This window comes from Pseudovirgaria hyperparasitica (assembly GCF_010093815.1).
Source record: "Pseudovirgaria hyperparasitica strain CBS 121739 unplaced genomic scaffold EJ05scaffold_9, whole genome shotgun sequence".
NCBI lineage: Eukaryota > Fungi > Ascomycota > Dothideomycetes > Acrospermales > Acrospermaceae > Pseudovirgaria > Pseudovirgaria hyperparasitica.
Genome location: NW_022985557.1, coordinates 656970 through 671728, shown reverse-complemented (window position 1 = coordinate 671728; position 14759 = coordinate 656970). Strand labels below are relative to the sequence as shown.

The following is a 14759-nucleotide window of genomic DNA, read 5'->3' as shown; positions in this document are numbered from 1 at the left end:
TTAGTGTACAAAGCAGAAAGTAGAAGCAGGGCACAGCAAAAAGAGTCGTGATGCGCAATTCATCATTTCACGCATGCAATGGCAATCCTCCCAACCAATCAGCGTCCTCCAATCCGCCCCTACTAGTGCCACCCGGGGAAAGTCGCCAACTTCAATAACTCGGGCTCGGGCTCGTCTCGCTGCTACGAATTGGGGGCGTCTAGCCGCATTGGGACAGATGAGACTGCCGTCTCGTCACGTGAATTGGTGTTTTTTGGTCTGGACTTGTCTCCGAACATTCTGGACTGCATGCGTTTTGCTTCTAGAATCCGTTTCATGCATGAGTGAAACAGCATGGCGTGGGTATAGCAGCGAATACGAGCTTGGACGATGTTTACATTCTTCAATTTCCTTACCGTGCTCCATGATGTGATTTCAGCACGGTTGAGAAGTACTATGTATAGATTGTTGTATTAACAAGGGTATCCGTGTTTAAGCGCCTGCAAGTCTATGCGAAATATTCATGATCATCAGTCTCAATACGCGTCGACCTTCTCGAGTGTTCCCCTTGACCTCTGCAGTCGCTCGCCGAGATCGACATTGTCCGCCTGTCTGCGGATGCTTGATCCGAATCGCCCGTTATCCTTCTCGCGCCGCGCGTCGTCTCGGGCCTTCTGTTCCCTTTCCTGCTGCTCAACAATCTCAATGCGCTGCTTCCTACTCGTCTCCACGTCGGCCGCTGCTGCCTGCATCTCAGCAAGTCTGCGCGCTCGTTCTGCTTCTCGGTCCGGTGATCGCTTGTCCGATTGTCTCCTGTCTGGGGGCGGTCTATCTGATTGCCGTCTGTCTGAAGACTGCCGGTAATTTGTCTTGTGCTCTCTGCGCTCGTGATGCCGTGGAGACCTTGATCTGCGGTCTGATCGTTCTTGTCTTCGCGGAGACCGCGACCTATGTCTGTACCGCCGTTCCTCACGTCTGGGTGATCTTGACCTCCTTCTATCGTCTCGCCTTGGTGATCTTGATCTCCTTCTGTCGCCGCGATCACTCTTATGCCTGTGGCTGTGACTCCTCTCCGGCCTGCCCGCATGCTTGAGAAGCTGGTGTCTCGTCCCGGGATCATTCATAATAGATTCTAATGCAGCCTGCTCTTGCTTCTTAATCGCTAGCAGGGGATCGTCCCTGATCTTCGCAGCTGTATCTCGTGCATTCACAACCGGCAAAGGCGCCGCACCAAGATCCTTCTGTGGCTCAACAGCTTTCTTTGCATCCGATTTCAGCAGTGTATCGATGCGTCTTTTTCCCAGCAGAAACCCTTCCATCTCTTCGGCCGGCCGGGATCCTCCTCCATCTCCTGCTGGCGCACCACTGTACATCCATTCCACCCTGTTTTGCTTTCGCTGTCCTCCAGCTGTTTCTTGCAGTTTCTGTAGTTCTTCAATCTGACGCTCCTCTTGGCGCTCACGGATAAGCTTGTCGATTTGCTTGCGCTCTTCCAGAGCTTTCTTTTCCTCATCGTAGACCCTGCGCTGATTCTTGAGGAGGTTGGGGTGCCATGACTTCTTCAAGTTGAGATCGCCACCCATGGTGCCAGGACAGAGCGAGGATCAAATGCACGGTCAAGAGCGCCAGTCGTGAATATAATGAAGATTTGAGTAGCGATGATGTAGGTCAGTCGTGTGGAAAGGATCCTGCGCGAGTAGGTAGTGGAGTGAGCAAGTGAAGAAGGCAACGTGAGGCATTGATACTGTGGGGCGTGTGGCTGGTGCAAGGGTCATGATACGCTAGGCCGGTATAGGCTAGCCAGGCGATCTACTTACTAAGTCATCAGTCCTCATATAGTTACATATTCTCTACACATCCCAACAACGTTTCAATGATCATTACTAGCCATATCAGCATCGTGGGTAGATGCTTTCACTTGAAATTACGCTAAGGTTGGCTGCAATTATGATATCTAACCTAGGCTAGGCACAACTGACCAGATTCCGAGACCACAAGAACCCCTAAGAAGACAAATATAGCGCCCCCTTTAAGCTTCCTTGAAAGAGACGATTCAAACAAATGTGGCTACGTATCTTACATCAGTGAGCCTATAAACGCACAATACTATGAAAACTCAAATACCGACCTCCAATCTATGTGCGCCCATAAAGTGCTCCTGGGCAACAACAGTAACACTGACATATCCCAAACACACTTCCTCATCGTGGCGTTCGATTCGTTGACTCACTGAGCGTCTTCTTGTTTCCTTCAATGTAACAAGCCAACATGTGTATCCTGGATCAATCACTAAAAAGAACAACCTCCAGTGTGGCTAGACCCTAAAACCCTCGAACAAACCCCTGAGTGATCCTCCACGTAGAACTCAATGATTAGATTCCCCTGAAACAACTCGGGCCTATGCTATAATATACGACAACTCCGGCAAGCAAAGACTCTCATCCTATCCATACATTCGCGTCATTCTCCACGCCTCAGATACCACAACAAGAAACCAACTGGCAGCATCACCTCCCCTTGCGAAGCATAGGATACTCCGGCAACCGCCAGCCACCCTTATCGCCATCCGAAAAGCGCGCTATAAGCTGTGGAATGCGCAGAAAACTCACAACCGCAAAGATAAGCTGCAGAATGCGCACGCCCAGCACCGTCTGCGGATACGCCAGCCGAACCAGCGACGTATTCAGCTTCTGAATCTCCTCGACAAACGGTCTCAGCGTACTCTCGTACTTCTCCAGCGCGCGCACCACGTCTCCCCCGCTCGCCTCAAGTTCTCCGGCCAGCACATATGCGCCGACGAAGGCACTCGTCGTCCCCATAGCCGTGAACGGCGACGGGCAATGCGCCGCGTCTGCGAGCAGTACGACACGACCCCGATGCCAGCTCGCGATCTTGATTTGCGCGACCTCGTGGCAGTAGAAGTTCTCCGTCGACGCCATGGCAGCCGTGAAGCGCTCCGCTTGCCAGCCCGCGTCCTGGAAGCGCTGTGTCCAGAAAGCCTTCTGCACATCCACAGGTGCGCGTGGCAGGGAGCGCAGTTCCGGGTCACTATCCTTGAGGATAAAGTACGCCTGACTCTCGGTCGGGCTATGCGTTCGCCGCATCATCATCCGGGACCCAGGAGCAGCGTACGTACTACGAGTCTTCGTATCGCTCTCAATCCGCGGAATGAAGAAATACGCCATGTACATCCCCAGCGAACACACCGGATCCGGCGCAACAGCCGGCATCATCGCCCTGCGTATCCGCGAGCCCTGCCCATCAGCACCAACCAGCAAATCATACCGCTCCGCCGTCCCATCCGACAACCGCACCACCACACCCCCATCATCACCATCATCCTGCTCGAACCCCTCCACCGTCACCCCAAACACATACCGCACCCCTTCCTCCCTCACCGTCGCATCATACATATCCGCACAAGATCCCCCCTCATAATCTCGTACTCCGACGTCGCCGTCTGCGCCCCCTTGCCCGTCGTGTTCGCTCCGATCTTCCCCAGCACCCGTCCGTGTGTGTCGACCATTGATACCCCGTCTTCGTCTACGCGCTGGGCTCGCACGGCGTCTAGTAGGCCCATTCGTCGTACTACTTCGATGCCTTGTGCGCGCAGGTCGATTTGTGCGCCTGAGGCCCGCAGCGCGGTGTGTCGCTCGATGATCGTGATGTCGTGGCCGCTGCGCGCGAGCCAGAATGCGAGTGCTGGTCCGGCGCATCCGCCGCCGCAGATGAGGACTTTGAGACGTGGCATTTTGGGGGGGTTTGTAGGGGGGATGGGAATTGCGGGATGTGCGAGGCGGAGGGAGGGTAGATAGGTTGGAACTGGTCGGAATGAATTGCGCTGAGTCTCACGTAGTCTTGATCTGCGGATTATGAGGGTGAAGAGACTGTCTTATTACATTATATCCCATGCGATGACATGCGACTATATACATACGTACATACATCCAACCACCCACTCATTCAAATATGCGACCAACACCATTCCCAACGCTCCGCTGTTTGCTGACATCCTTGTCACGCCTCCTCCGCCAGCATCCATCAGTCATACAATTGTTGGTCAGCACCCCGTGTGTCGATAGCGCATATTAAGTACCTGCGTCATCGCTATCCCATCCATTCATTCCTCCTCTGAATCAGTCCCCTTCTCCCACTCTCCCACCACGCATCTCAAGCCATTAAACCGAACCAAAACCAGAACCCCGAAAGAATCGTGAAAATCATGGCGGATCGAATGAATTCGGATGACAGAAGTCGCAATGCAATTAATTCGTTCATTCATTCATTCCTGTTGGGTTGGGTTTGGTTGGATTTGGTCATATTGGGTAGGTTGCTGATAAATGGTACGTGTAGTGCGACTTGGACGGATGGATGGATCGATCAGGACTATACAGCGGCACTACATAGATACGTATGACGACATGACGAAAGTTATGACGTCTGCTAGTCTGTTAGTATACGGGACGGGGCCGTGAATCGCGGATCGTGGATCGTGGACTACCAAACCTAGATACGGACGGACTCCGAGGCAGGACACCGGCCGGCAAACAAACTACACATCAACAACCAACACACAGACGTAACTTCAGACTCATTTCGGAATATACATGTTGTGTTTATTAGACAAGGACAAGGCAGACACACAGACACACAGACAGCTTCACAGGTCTACCCGTCCACAACCAAATACCCCCCAGCCCCCCTATCCGCACGCTTGCTCCACTGATGCTGCACAGCCCCGTCCTTGCGATTCTTCATCTGCCAGACAAAGCGCGTAAGCTGCTTATACAGGAACGAATTCGCGCCATTATACATAATCCCATGATCGCTGTCCGTGAACCACTGCACCTGCATGCGCTCCGGGCCGACGCCCGCACCGACAAGACGGTCAACAAGGACAGCGCTATTCTGCCAGTGCACATTATCATCGCCGCTGCCATGCTGGATCAGAAAGCCGCCGTCGACAGTCTTGAAGCCGGTGGTGTTGTAGACGCCCGAGATATTGTAGCCGGCCGGGTTGAGGGCGGGCGTCTTCATGTAGCGCTCCGTGTACATGCTGTCGTAGAAGCGCCAGTCGGTGACGGGAGCAGTTATGACGCCGAAGCTGAAGATCGGGTCGGCTAGCTCAAGCGTCTTGGACGTGAGGTATCCGCCATACGACCAGCCCCACATGCCGATCTTGTCTGTCGCGACCCAGGGGTTCTGCTCGGCGAGCTGCTTTGCGGCCCAGACTTGGTCGCGTGGCTCGAGGTATCCGAGACGACTGGTCACGGAAGCGCGGAAGTCGCGGCCCTTGAAGCCGGTGCCACGGTTGTCGACGGTGTATGTGACGAATTCGAGCTCGGGGTCAGACGTCACGTAGGCGTCCCAGTTGAGGGATTGGAAAGCTTTGGTGACTTCTTGCGCGCCAGGACCGCCGTACGGGAGGAAGATGACCGGGTATTGCTTGGAGGGGTCAAAGTTGGGTGGAAGGCGGAGCATGGCATTGAGAGTGAAGCCTTCGGGGTGCTCGAGTTCAAAGTAGGTTATGTTGGGCAGGTTGTAGGTGTGGAGACGGTCATAGAGCGCCTTGTTGTCAGAGATGGCACGAATAGGCTCGCTGGAATTAACATTGTACAGCTCTTGATAGGGAACGTCAGGACCGCGGTAGTTGAGGATGTAGTAGGTTCCGCCAGTGGAGAATGATGCTTCGTACATTGCAGGGACGGAGTCGTCGACTAGTGCAGTCTTTTCCAAGGTCTGGTAGTTGACCGAGTAGACGTGCGACTCTGTGCTGTGGTGTTCGGTCGAAGTGTAGTAGACGAGGTTTCTCGAGTTGTCGACCTTCAAAATGGACCTCACCTCCCATTCGCCGCTGGTGAGAGCAATCTCCTTGCCGCCATGCACTGGATAGAGGTAGATGTGGTTCCAGCCAGATACATCAGACACGTCCAAATAGTAGGTCGTCGAGTTCGTGCGATAGGTCGCGTTGCCACTAGAAGTCTCTCCCAAGTACACAATAGAGAGAGTGTTGTCGAGCCATCCGTCTGTGCCATCACGCTCGCGAGTTACTGAAGATGATCCTGCCTCGACCTTGACGACTACATGCTTTTCCTGGTCCTGCACGCGATTGAACGCACGGTAGATAACATCAGAATGTCCATCCGTAAGCCACGAAACCTCGCCAATGACAAGATCGTCCGCCTCAAAAGCATCGATAGGCACCTCTGAAGTCTCCAATGAGTCTAGTTTCAGAAGATGAAACGACACAGTCGGGTTCGTCTCGCCCACTTTGGGATACCTCAGTTCCAACTCTCTTGGATAAGGCGGCGCAAGCTCCTGATTATCCATGTAGTACGGGATGCGGAACGTCTTGACACCCGACTCGTCGAAGCTGAGGAAGGCAATGTACTCGCCATCGGGAGAAAACCACAGCGTCGAGCGACCGCCAAAAATCTCCTCTTCATACACCCAGTCTGGCACGCCGTTGAAGTGATCTGCATCACCATCCTCAGTAATTTGCGAGACTTTACCAGCGCTCCAGACGAAGATGTTGTTCCCACGAACAAAGGCAATCTGGTTCTCAGTCGGACTCCATTCTGCATACTGCAAGTCCCCAGCCTGGTCCTCTACCAGCGGCGTGAGCTCTCCACTGGCGACATCCTGAACGAGGTAGTCCGCAAAGTACGAGTAGCGGTACTGTTTCGTGTAATTTACGCTCCATAAGACCTGTGTCAAATCTGGTTTGATCCAGTACTCGTGGTAGTCTGAGGGGATCTTGTCGGCAGCCAGGAACTCCGTCTGCTCACCGGTGACGACATTCTGGAAAGTCAGAGCACCATCGTCATCGCTAAAGATGTACACGCCGTCCTCGCCGTCGGCAGTAGAGACCCAGTCAAATGCCAGGGTTCGAGCAGAGAAGCTGGTTGGGATAGTTTCGTTGAAAGCGAGGATGTTGCCGCCATTGCCGAGCGGTTGGTGCGGCACACGCGGAGGGTCGATGGCGTAAACGAGACTGCTCAGGGCGACGGCGGCGAGTGAGAGGAAGTACAGCATGGCGACAGAAGTGTTCCAGGGACCTCCAAGGAGATAGAGAGGGACGAGGTGCGGCACAATTGTCGACACCGTGGCACGCCTTTATAGCATCTCGTTCGAGCTCGGTGATCAATGAAGATTGAGTGGCTGGCCGTCGATCACCATCCATGTTTGGATCACTGGCCGAGTGGGAAAGCGGGACCGGGTCAAGTGTATGGTCGAGTATGTTGTGTCTAGTCAAGTATGCGGATACCTGCACGAGTCACGAATATCATGGATGGTTCAATGTTGACAACTGCTTAATCGGGAAGGTGCCAAGGGCGGAGATCTTGGCGTCGCCCACGGACTAACCGGGACCGCACTAGTACGGCCTAAGGCTCCACTATATCATCGTCTAACGCCCGCTAGGTAACCATTTGCATTCACTTCGATGCATCAGGTTACGACCGCACATTGCTAAGGACGACCAGATAAGACTCAACAAGACAACATGAAGAGGCTGGCATCATGCGGCGGACATGGGACCTTCGAAATTCGCGATGTGACGTGCCTTCTAGAACAGAATGGGATCCCGTGTTGTGTTGTTGGCGTCTCCGCACTCATGTTTTATGGTGCGCTACGAGTACGAGACGTAAGTCCAAAGAAATCTTATTGAGAATACTATGATCTTAACATCTGAACAGAAGTGGGAGATTTGTGTAGCGACTGAAAAGGTGGATGAGGCTGCGGATATAATACGACAGCATGAGGAATACACACAAACAAATGAGAAGCGGTATCCTCAGCCCATGTCGTTCGCGCACATGTACACATGGTTTCGGGGAACTGAGGTAGACTATGAGTTCTGCCTGGTGCCATCTCTCCATGCCCGAATACCGATTGACCAAGTTTCTGTGTGGAGAAGCTCAAACGGAGTTCCGTATGCACCACTACCGGATTTAGTACAGAGCTACTTGGACAAATACGACCTGGTATCGCTGTGCGATATTGTTGATGGAGCGAACCTGGATTATGATTGGGGAATCACAAACTTGGATCTCAAAGGAAAGACCGACGTGGAATGGGCGCATCAACGTAACGCAGAATTGATGGGAGGCGAAGGAAAGTTGGACATTTCGCTAGCAGCCAGTGTGTTGCCCACTTGTCACGTCGAGACGATGTCGATGTGGCGGAAGGTTACGGAAGACAAGAAGGAAAGGTTATTACAAGTGATGCTGCCCCATGAATTGTTCGAAACACGGTTCATGCTGAAAGGATCAATATCCGAACCGTGGAGAGAAGAGCGCGATGGGTGTTAGGAAATCTTGTGAGGAAGAGAATCCCAGGTTGAAGATACATATCGTAGTTCCTTCTGTTATGCAGTGCTTGTCTATTACTTCAAGACGAACCCTATTCGACCCACATCCATCACACGTCTTTTTCGGCATCCTAAACAATAAAAGCATTGATTTCCTCGTAGAGCACCATGACGATCGTGATGCAAATTTCTTTGCACCACTACGTGTCTATATACAATCTTCGCCACAGTAGTCGTCACTCGCTCTACAAATCCCAAAGGAGGCGAAATAGTAAAACCGTACTGGATCGGAACGGCTAATTATAGCTGACGTCAAACTACCAACTTTCTATAGCTAGCCTATCAACATATTACACTGCGATACTAGTGAAGATCTGCCAGATAATACAGTAGACCAAGGTCATTCTCTAAGAAGTAAATTATCTGTTCCGACCACTGCTACGCACTGGCACGACATTTAAGAGTCCAGACATTCCGCTTCAATGCAACGAAGAAGCCCACTGCCATTCGCCTCCAACAAATCTCTTGAATAGACCATGTGTATCATCCCAAGCCCAGCCAATGCTAGATGCTTCCGGTTGAGAAGATTGCTGCTGGACAGGAGCCCACTGCCATTCGCCTCCAACAAATCTCTTGAATAGGCCATGTGTATCATCCCAAGCCCAGTCAGTGCTATATGCTTCCGGTTGAGAAGATTTCTGCTGGACAGGAGCCCACTGCCATTTGCCTTCGATCAATCTCCTGTACTGCCCATGTGTTGCGTCCCAGATCCAATTGAGATTTTCCTCTTCCTTCTTCTTCTCCTCCTCCTCTACTTCCTCTTCTTCTGCTTTTTCTTTTCCTTCATTCGTTCCTTTGTTATTTCCCTCTACTAGTCCAAGTCTCTGTTTCATCAACCTGAGAAGGCCTTCATTTCCCGCGTTGGATGCTGTGAACTTCTCTAGAAACTTCAGTCGATATTCTTTGTCAATATAACTGCTGTACTGAGGTATCACCATTGGATACCTAGTAATAAGAAAGACCAAGTCTTCGTAATCGTTTGTACTCGTGTGTCCGCGTGTGACGAATGCATTGAATTTCCCTCGCAAAAGAAAGAATATGTTAATCACCCTAGCATTGAAACCGTTCGGGAGAATGATTGTTTCTGAGGTGGAACTGTTGATGTCCGTAGGACTGTTCAAGTTTCCTGGTCGATTAGCCAAACTCATTTCTCAGAACGGTATGTCATCTACCACTTATGATTACATCCACTTGCACGGCAAGATCTGGAAGGTCGTCATAACCCTGATCGTAAGACTTCCCAGTATGAACGAACAAATTCACAGCTGTTTGACCATGAATTTGAGGGAAACAGATCCTATCGATTGTTTAGTATGTATGCTTTCATACAAGTCGTTCACGATAGTAGAAAGACAGCCCTTATCCCCTAAAGTGTCTCATAAGCACATACCGCGGCATCTTGAGCAAAGTCTTCTTAAACAGCTCCATGGTTGTTTTTACAGAAATATCAACATCTTGTGTCTCGCGGGAGCCACCCCGTAGTTGAACGGTCCACCCTCCCAGAAACGCGTACTGTATGCCAGCATTCTGGCAGATTTCAGCTAAATGGTATGCTGCTAGGAACAAATGATTAGAGCGAGGCTGCCGTGATGCATAATAAAGTTGGCCAAATCGAGTAGTATCATAAACTTCCGCCATATTTGCACAGCGGCAGAAGAGAATAGATTAGAAAGTAGATGAGAAGGAATAACAGATGAGATCACAATACCGATAGTCTACTTTATACCTGCTAGACATGGAATCTAGAAGCAAGGGACACTAGATTCTTGTCCTATAGATCGCTAACGCTGCAGCCTAGATCATTAAGAGGCCGGTCACTCACCATAACAAGGCGAGCGATAATACAGAGGTTAGCGAGAGCTCAGAGAACAGGAGCATGAGTCATAGGATATTCATTCAGGCGACAGGAAGGCTATCGGGTCACCTGTTCCCTACCCATGTGTCTAGCCAAATTGATGTCTGAAAACGGCTGACAAGAGTGGCAGCGGTCGTACAATACCGCAATCGAAACCAATCTGTGAAACCTCGCTGCCTCTACATAAAAATCTATATATTATAAATTTTTTAAATAGACTCATAGAGTATAATAAGAGAAAGAAGAGTTTTTGTTCTCTCTAAACACTAACATATTCTTTATATAGATTATCATCTAAGGTTCTATCCTTTCTCTATCTCTTAGAAGAGACTTTATTAATATAAAATAAGCTTGTAGAGGGATGAACATATACCTCTATACTTATTATATCTACTTTTGGTATCCTTATATACTTATCTACACATATGTAAGTAAATGCAGCTCTAGGTAAGAAGATAGAGATTAAAAATACTCGTGCATGAGTACTTAGAGATCTAAGCCTTAAGAAAATAACGAATGTTTCTAGGTAAATCACCCTCTGTAAAAGCTAGAAACAGAGACAATAATATTTATTAAAGCTAGAGATATATTATTCTATAGAGCTATTAGTATTAAAGAAATTAGATAGATATTAACTTAATAATATAGTCTAGCTTGTTAGATAAATAATTTATCATTATATTCTATATGAAAACCTATTCAATAAGTATTATATACATATATAGAAACTTAACTTCTACTATATAATACAAGATTAGCTGTATTTACGGTAATAAGGAAAGAAAAAGTACTATTACAAGAGCTAATATTATACGTATATTACAGGAATACCCTAAAACCCCACTTGTGGCTGCCTTGCATTGATTGCCTTGTAGATACCCATGTCTGCAACTACCACAGTTGCCTTTCAACATCGGCCATGTGTATTGTCTCAGACCCAACCAATGTCGGACGGTTGAATGAACCTCGGTGCCTTGTTCCTATATCAAAGTCAAGCATAATCAAGAAGCCTAGGGTGCTATTCACCTACAATGCTTCAATCATCGCATGCGGCAATGAGAGAGTAACAGGAGGGTGGGTGTTGACGCAAGGCCATTGGCTGACCAGATGTGACTCAAAGACTTCAGTGTGTGCGTAGGTATTTCCCCAGCGCGTAGGCCGAGCCAAAGATTGGCTGGCCTTGTACTGTCCGGTGAAGCCGCGAGGCTTTGGTCTAGGGGGTTTGCATCACACCCTGCATTCTGGCCCAGATAGGATCGCTTCGGTGCTTATTGTAGCGCGACATGCGCCAACTGAATCGAGAAGCCGGGATTTCCCTTGAAGGGGGTGATGCGGGCGTCCGTACACGGGCGCCTGGATCTGCTCAAGAATTCCCTTATCCGCTTTAGACTTCTCCACGTGTTTCCTCGGGCAGGCATGCTGCCACAAGGCTATCCAGTCTGAACGCGTTCTCCATGATTCGCCAAGCTTTGGCAAACACTGTTGCCAGGTAGGGCCACTGTACTATGACTAGCGCTCTCTTTACCTTTCCCATCCGTGGCCCACTCCATATTGCTGTTCTGCTTAATATATACAGCATGGTTTAGATCATTCTCCGAATCTGGAGCAAAGTTGGGTTCGTCATATTGTAGGTGACCCAGTGAACTCTATGTAACAGTGCGTTTTGCGCGTCTTTCGGATGAAGATAATGTCCCTGTTACTCTCTTTCGCTTCTCTGTAGTTGTCAGCGCGTCAGTATGACGCGGGACCTCGTCCCTGGCGTGTCCCGGGACGTCTGGCCTGGCGTGTTCCTGGGCGCCTGGCTTGCTGTGTCCCTGGACTTCAGCATCCTGGATAGGACGTGAGGTGCGTTGCTGTCGTATATCCCCTTCAAGCTTAGGTGAGACGGGACGCTTGAGGGCAGTGGGGTCAATGGCCGTTGGTTTCGGCGGTTCAACCTCACGCTGCTGTCTCTCAGAAGGCATTGGTCTCGGTGTTTGAGTCGGTGTTTGAGACCCCTCTAGCCCCTGTGCTCTTTCCAAACACTCTTTAGCTGACAACCGCTGCTTTGGGTCTATGACCAGCATGCCCGACAAGACATTGAACACGCCATCAGTGTCCGACTTCCACTTCTTCAACCCTTCGATGATCTGTTCAGCCCGGGATAGTCGTGAATTCCTATCATATCTCGGAAGACTATAACCGTACTCGAGGACAACAACGCCAAGAGACCAAATATCGACGGCACATGTGTATCTACGGCTCTCGCCATAGTCTGAGCGAGAGATCTCAGGAGCAATATAACGGGGCGTGCCGCAATTAGTTTCCAAAAAGCTACCTGCCTTTGCTAGGCCAAAGTCTGATAGTTTGATGTGGAATGGGCTGCGAGATAAGACGAGAATGTTCTCCGGCTTGACGTCTCGATGGACAATAAGTGGCTTCTGATCATGAAGGTATGCCAAAGCTGAAGAGCTTTGACGAAGCAGAGCCAAAACATCGCGCCTAGACATGACTTGTTCGCCATATTGTTTCTCAAGGCTTCCGAGCGGAAGATACTCCAGCAATAGCTGAGGGCGTGACAACCTGTCTAGCGACCGTCACAACGTAAAGTAAAGCTTGAGGATGTGATTCTAGAAAAAACACAAGTACAATAGTTGCTACAGCGGTATTTATGCCTACAAACGATGTATTACGCATCACACTCGCCTCCTTTCTCCATTCGATATCTTTCGAGCTAGTAAACGTCTTGGCAGCATAATCCAACCCGGTACTAACGTCCCAGACACGATCTACAACTCCGTACAACCGTTCGCCTAGAAATTCTCGCTTCAGAAGAATGGGCCTTTGGATAAGGGTGTCTCTGCTGCTAGGGGGAGCTTTTGAACTCACGCTCTCCCAAAGTAGCCGGTGGCATTAATTCGTGGCAGATGTCCTTGAGAAATTGGTCGACGGTGTTGAAGAACAGACCCAGGTCTTAACGAATCCTGGAGACAACGATCTGGAACTTGAGTGTTGGATGAATTTCGATGACGATTTGATTGCTGCTGTCGGCGACTATGTCGCCGCCTATGACCCATTCGGAGTTGCTGCGGCTGGCGCTCCCCCTGCCGTCGTACGTGACAGTGGTACCGTGTGTCGAGCAGTCACGCAAAACCAGTCGACGTTGGGCATCGAAGGTGATGTAGAAATGTTGCTTGCTGACGAGAGGTCGGCCTTCCCTGTTTTGAAGCGCTGGTAGGACAATGTCGCAGGTCCTTGGGTCAGTCCCAAAGACAATGCCTCGGCCGCCTTTGAGCTTGTGGCTATACCTCAACTCTAGTCCGGGCTCCCGCCCGGGCGATCGTAGTGACATTTCAACGTACCGAGGGCAGTCCTCCGGGCTGTTGACCGGGTCTATGATCACCCTGCGTGCTGTTTGGGTGACATCTTGGAATGGAAACAAATAAGCGATTATGTCGCCCATGATGCAGTGAATCTTCCTATCAAAGGGCAGATGAGGTTTTGGCAAGCAGGATGAGGTTTTGGCAAGCAGGATGAGGTTTTGGCAAGCAGGATGAGGTTTTGGCAAGCAGGATGAGGTTTTGGCAAGCAGAAGATGGGAGGGGAGGTCCGCCTTAAATGTTTAGATGGGAGCTGGACATGATGCACGAAAAGCAGAAAGCTTCCATCCGAAGAGCGCTTATGTCTAATCAATCTGCAGTCTGGATGCAGCTCGTTTCAGGCAACCAATCTATGTCGCGATCTCGTTGGATATCAATTGATATCAACATCACAACATCGCGGCGAGACGCCTGCAAAGCGCGTTGGGTAACGTCCAGGGCATCCCGGTGTCCGGCGCGCTAAGAATATAGTGGGTTACCGCCGGGTACTTAATCCGGATGGACAGCGCTAATATCAGCGTCAAATAGGGGGCAGTTTAAGGACTCTAGTTGGCTTTGAAATATGTATATATATAGATAAAGCGAAGTTAAGATTATCGATTAGGTTAAAGAAGAACGCCATTGAACTCCTATATTCCATTTATTAGAGAAATAATATGCCAGTCTAATAGAGTAAGGCGTCTATGTATAATAGAAATGGTAAGGTATTAATAGACTGAACTAACTGTTCTTAGTAAGTATTCGGCCCGGCTACTAACTACTAAAGTTAGCGCAGTCGAATCTTGGCGGGAACGTTGCGAACTGCACGTGACATTGACTGCTGGCATGTGCGGGATTTCTATTAGGTCATCCTTATTCTTCAGATCTTATTCAGCACTAGGCTGGTATATATAGCATGCAGGTAAACTTAGTAGAGACGTCAATTAATTTTGCCACGTCCCATTTACCAAAGTTCCCACACATGTGTCGGATTTTTGTTATGTCATCGTTATGACTCAGATCTTGTTCAGCGCTGACAGCCAATATAATCGTATTGGAGTTGGATGATGCTAGGTAACTACTTCATGATGGAGCTGGTTATGCTTATGCCTAATGTCTTGGCACATTCCACAGCACCAGGCTTGTATATATAGTTGGTAAATAGACTAGTTAAGATATGTTAATCACTTTTGTCACGTCAGATCTACTGAATTTC

At 49.7% G+C, this 14759-nt stretch overlaps 7 protein-coding genes across 7 annotated transcripts; 1 reads left to right on the top strand and 6 right to left on the bottom strand.

The window, feature by feature from the left end:
* Positions 1 to 1211: 1211 nt before the first annotated feature.
* Positions 1212 to 1562, bottom strand: EJ05DRAFT_439614 (uncharacterized protein; the record flags this gene model as incomplete). The annotated part of the gene is made up of 1 exon (XM_033741882.1): positions 1212 to 1562. A coding segment is annotated over one exon (351 nt), but the record flags the coding sequence as incomplete, so codon positions are not given.
* A 924-nt stretch (positions 1563 to 2486) lies between these two features.
* EJ05DRAFT_538704 (FAD/NAD(P)-binding domain-containing protein) lies at positions 2487 to 3737 on the bottom strand (the record flags this gene model as incomplete). Its single annotated transcript, XM_033749474.1, has 2 exons — positions 3401 to 3737; positions 2487 to 3368 (listed from the first exon to the last, which is right to left on the bottom strand). Exons 1-2 carry the CDS (start codon positions 3728 to 3730, stop codon positions 2487 to 2489), a joined length of 1212 nt encoding a protein of 403 aa, XP_033599968.1. The 5' UTR covers positions 3731 to 3737.
* Positions 3738 to 4563: 826 nt separating this feature from the next.
* EJ05DRAFT_476765 (uncharacterized protein) lies at positions 4564 to 7209 on the bottom strand. Its single transcript, XM_033744110.1, has one exon. It carries the CDS (start codon positions 7012 to 7014, stop codon positions 4648 to 4650), a length of 2367 nt encoding a protein of 788 aa, XP_033599967.1. The 5' UTR covers positions 7015 to 7209; the 3' UTR covers positions 4564 to 4647.
* Positions 7210 to 7414: 205 nt separating this feature from the next.
* EJ05DRAFT_511314 (uncharacterized protein) lies at positions 7415 to 8449 on the top strand. Its single transcript, XM_033748238.1, has 2 exons — positions 7415 to 7624; positions 7677 to 8449. Exons 1-2 carry the CDS (start codon positions 7484 to 7486, stop codon positions 8289 to 8291), a joined length of 756 nt encoding a protein of 251 aa, XP_033599966.1. The 5' UTR covers positions 7415 to 7483; the 3' UTR covers positions 8292 to 8449.
* Positions 8450 to 8769: 320 nt separating this feature from the next.
* Positions 8770 to 10195, bottom strand: EJ05DRAFT_511313 (uncharacterized protein; the record flags this gene model as incomplete). Its single annotated transcript, XM_033748237.1, has 3 exons — positions 9741 to 10195; positions 9523 to 9647; positions 8770 to 9476 (listed from the first exon to the last, which is right to left on the bottom strand). The coding sequence occupies exons 1-3, from the start codon at positions 9986 to 9988 to the stop codon at positions 8770 to 8772; spliced, it is 1080 nt and encodes a 359-aa protein (XP_033599965.1). The 5' UTR covers positions 9989 to 10195.
* Positions 10196 to 11771: 1576 nt separating this feature from the next.
* On the bottom strand, positions 11772 to 12926 carry EJ05DRAFT_392364 (kinase-like protein). Its single transcript, XM_033741331.1, has one exon. The coding sequence runs from the start codon at positions 12692 to 12694 to the stop codon at positions 11852 to 11854; it is 843 nt and encodes a 280-aa protein (XP_033599964.1). The 5' UTR covers positions 12695 to 12926; the 3' UTR covers positions 11772 to 11851.
* EJ05DRAFT_476763 (uncharacterized protein) lies at positions 12813 to 13808 on the bottom strand. Its single transcript, XM_033744109.1, has one exon. It carries the CDS (start codon positions 13534 to 13536, stop codon positions 13159 to 13161), a length of 378 nt encoding a protein of 125 aa, XP_033599963.1. The 5' UTR covers positions 13537 to 13808; the 3' UTR covers positions 12813 to 13158.
* Positions 13809 to 14759: the final 951 nt, after the last annotated feature.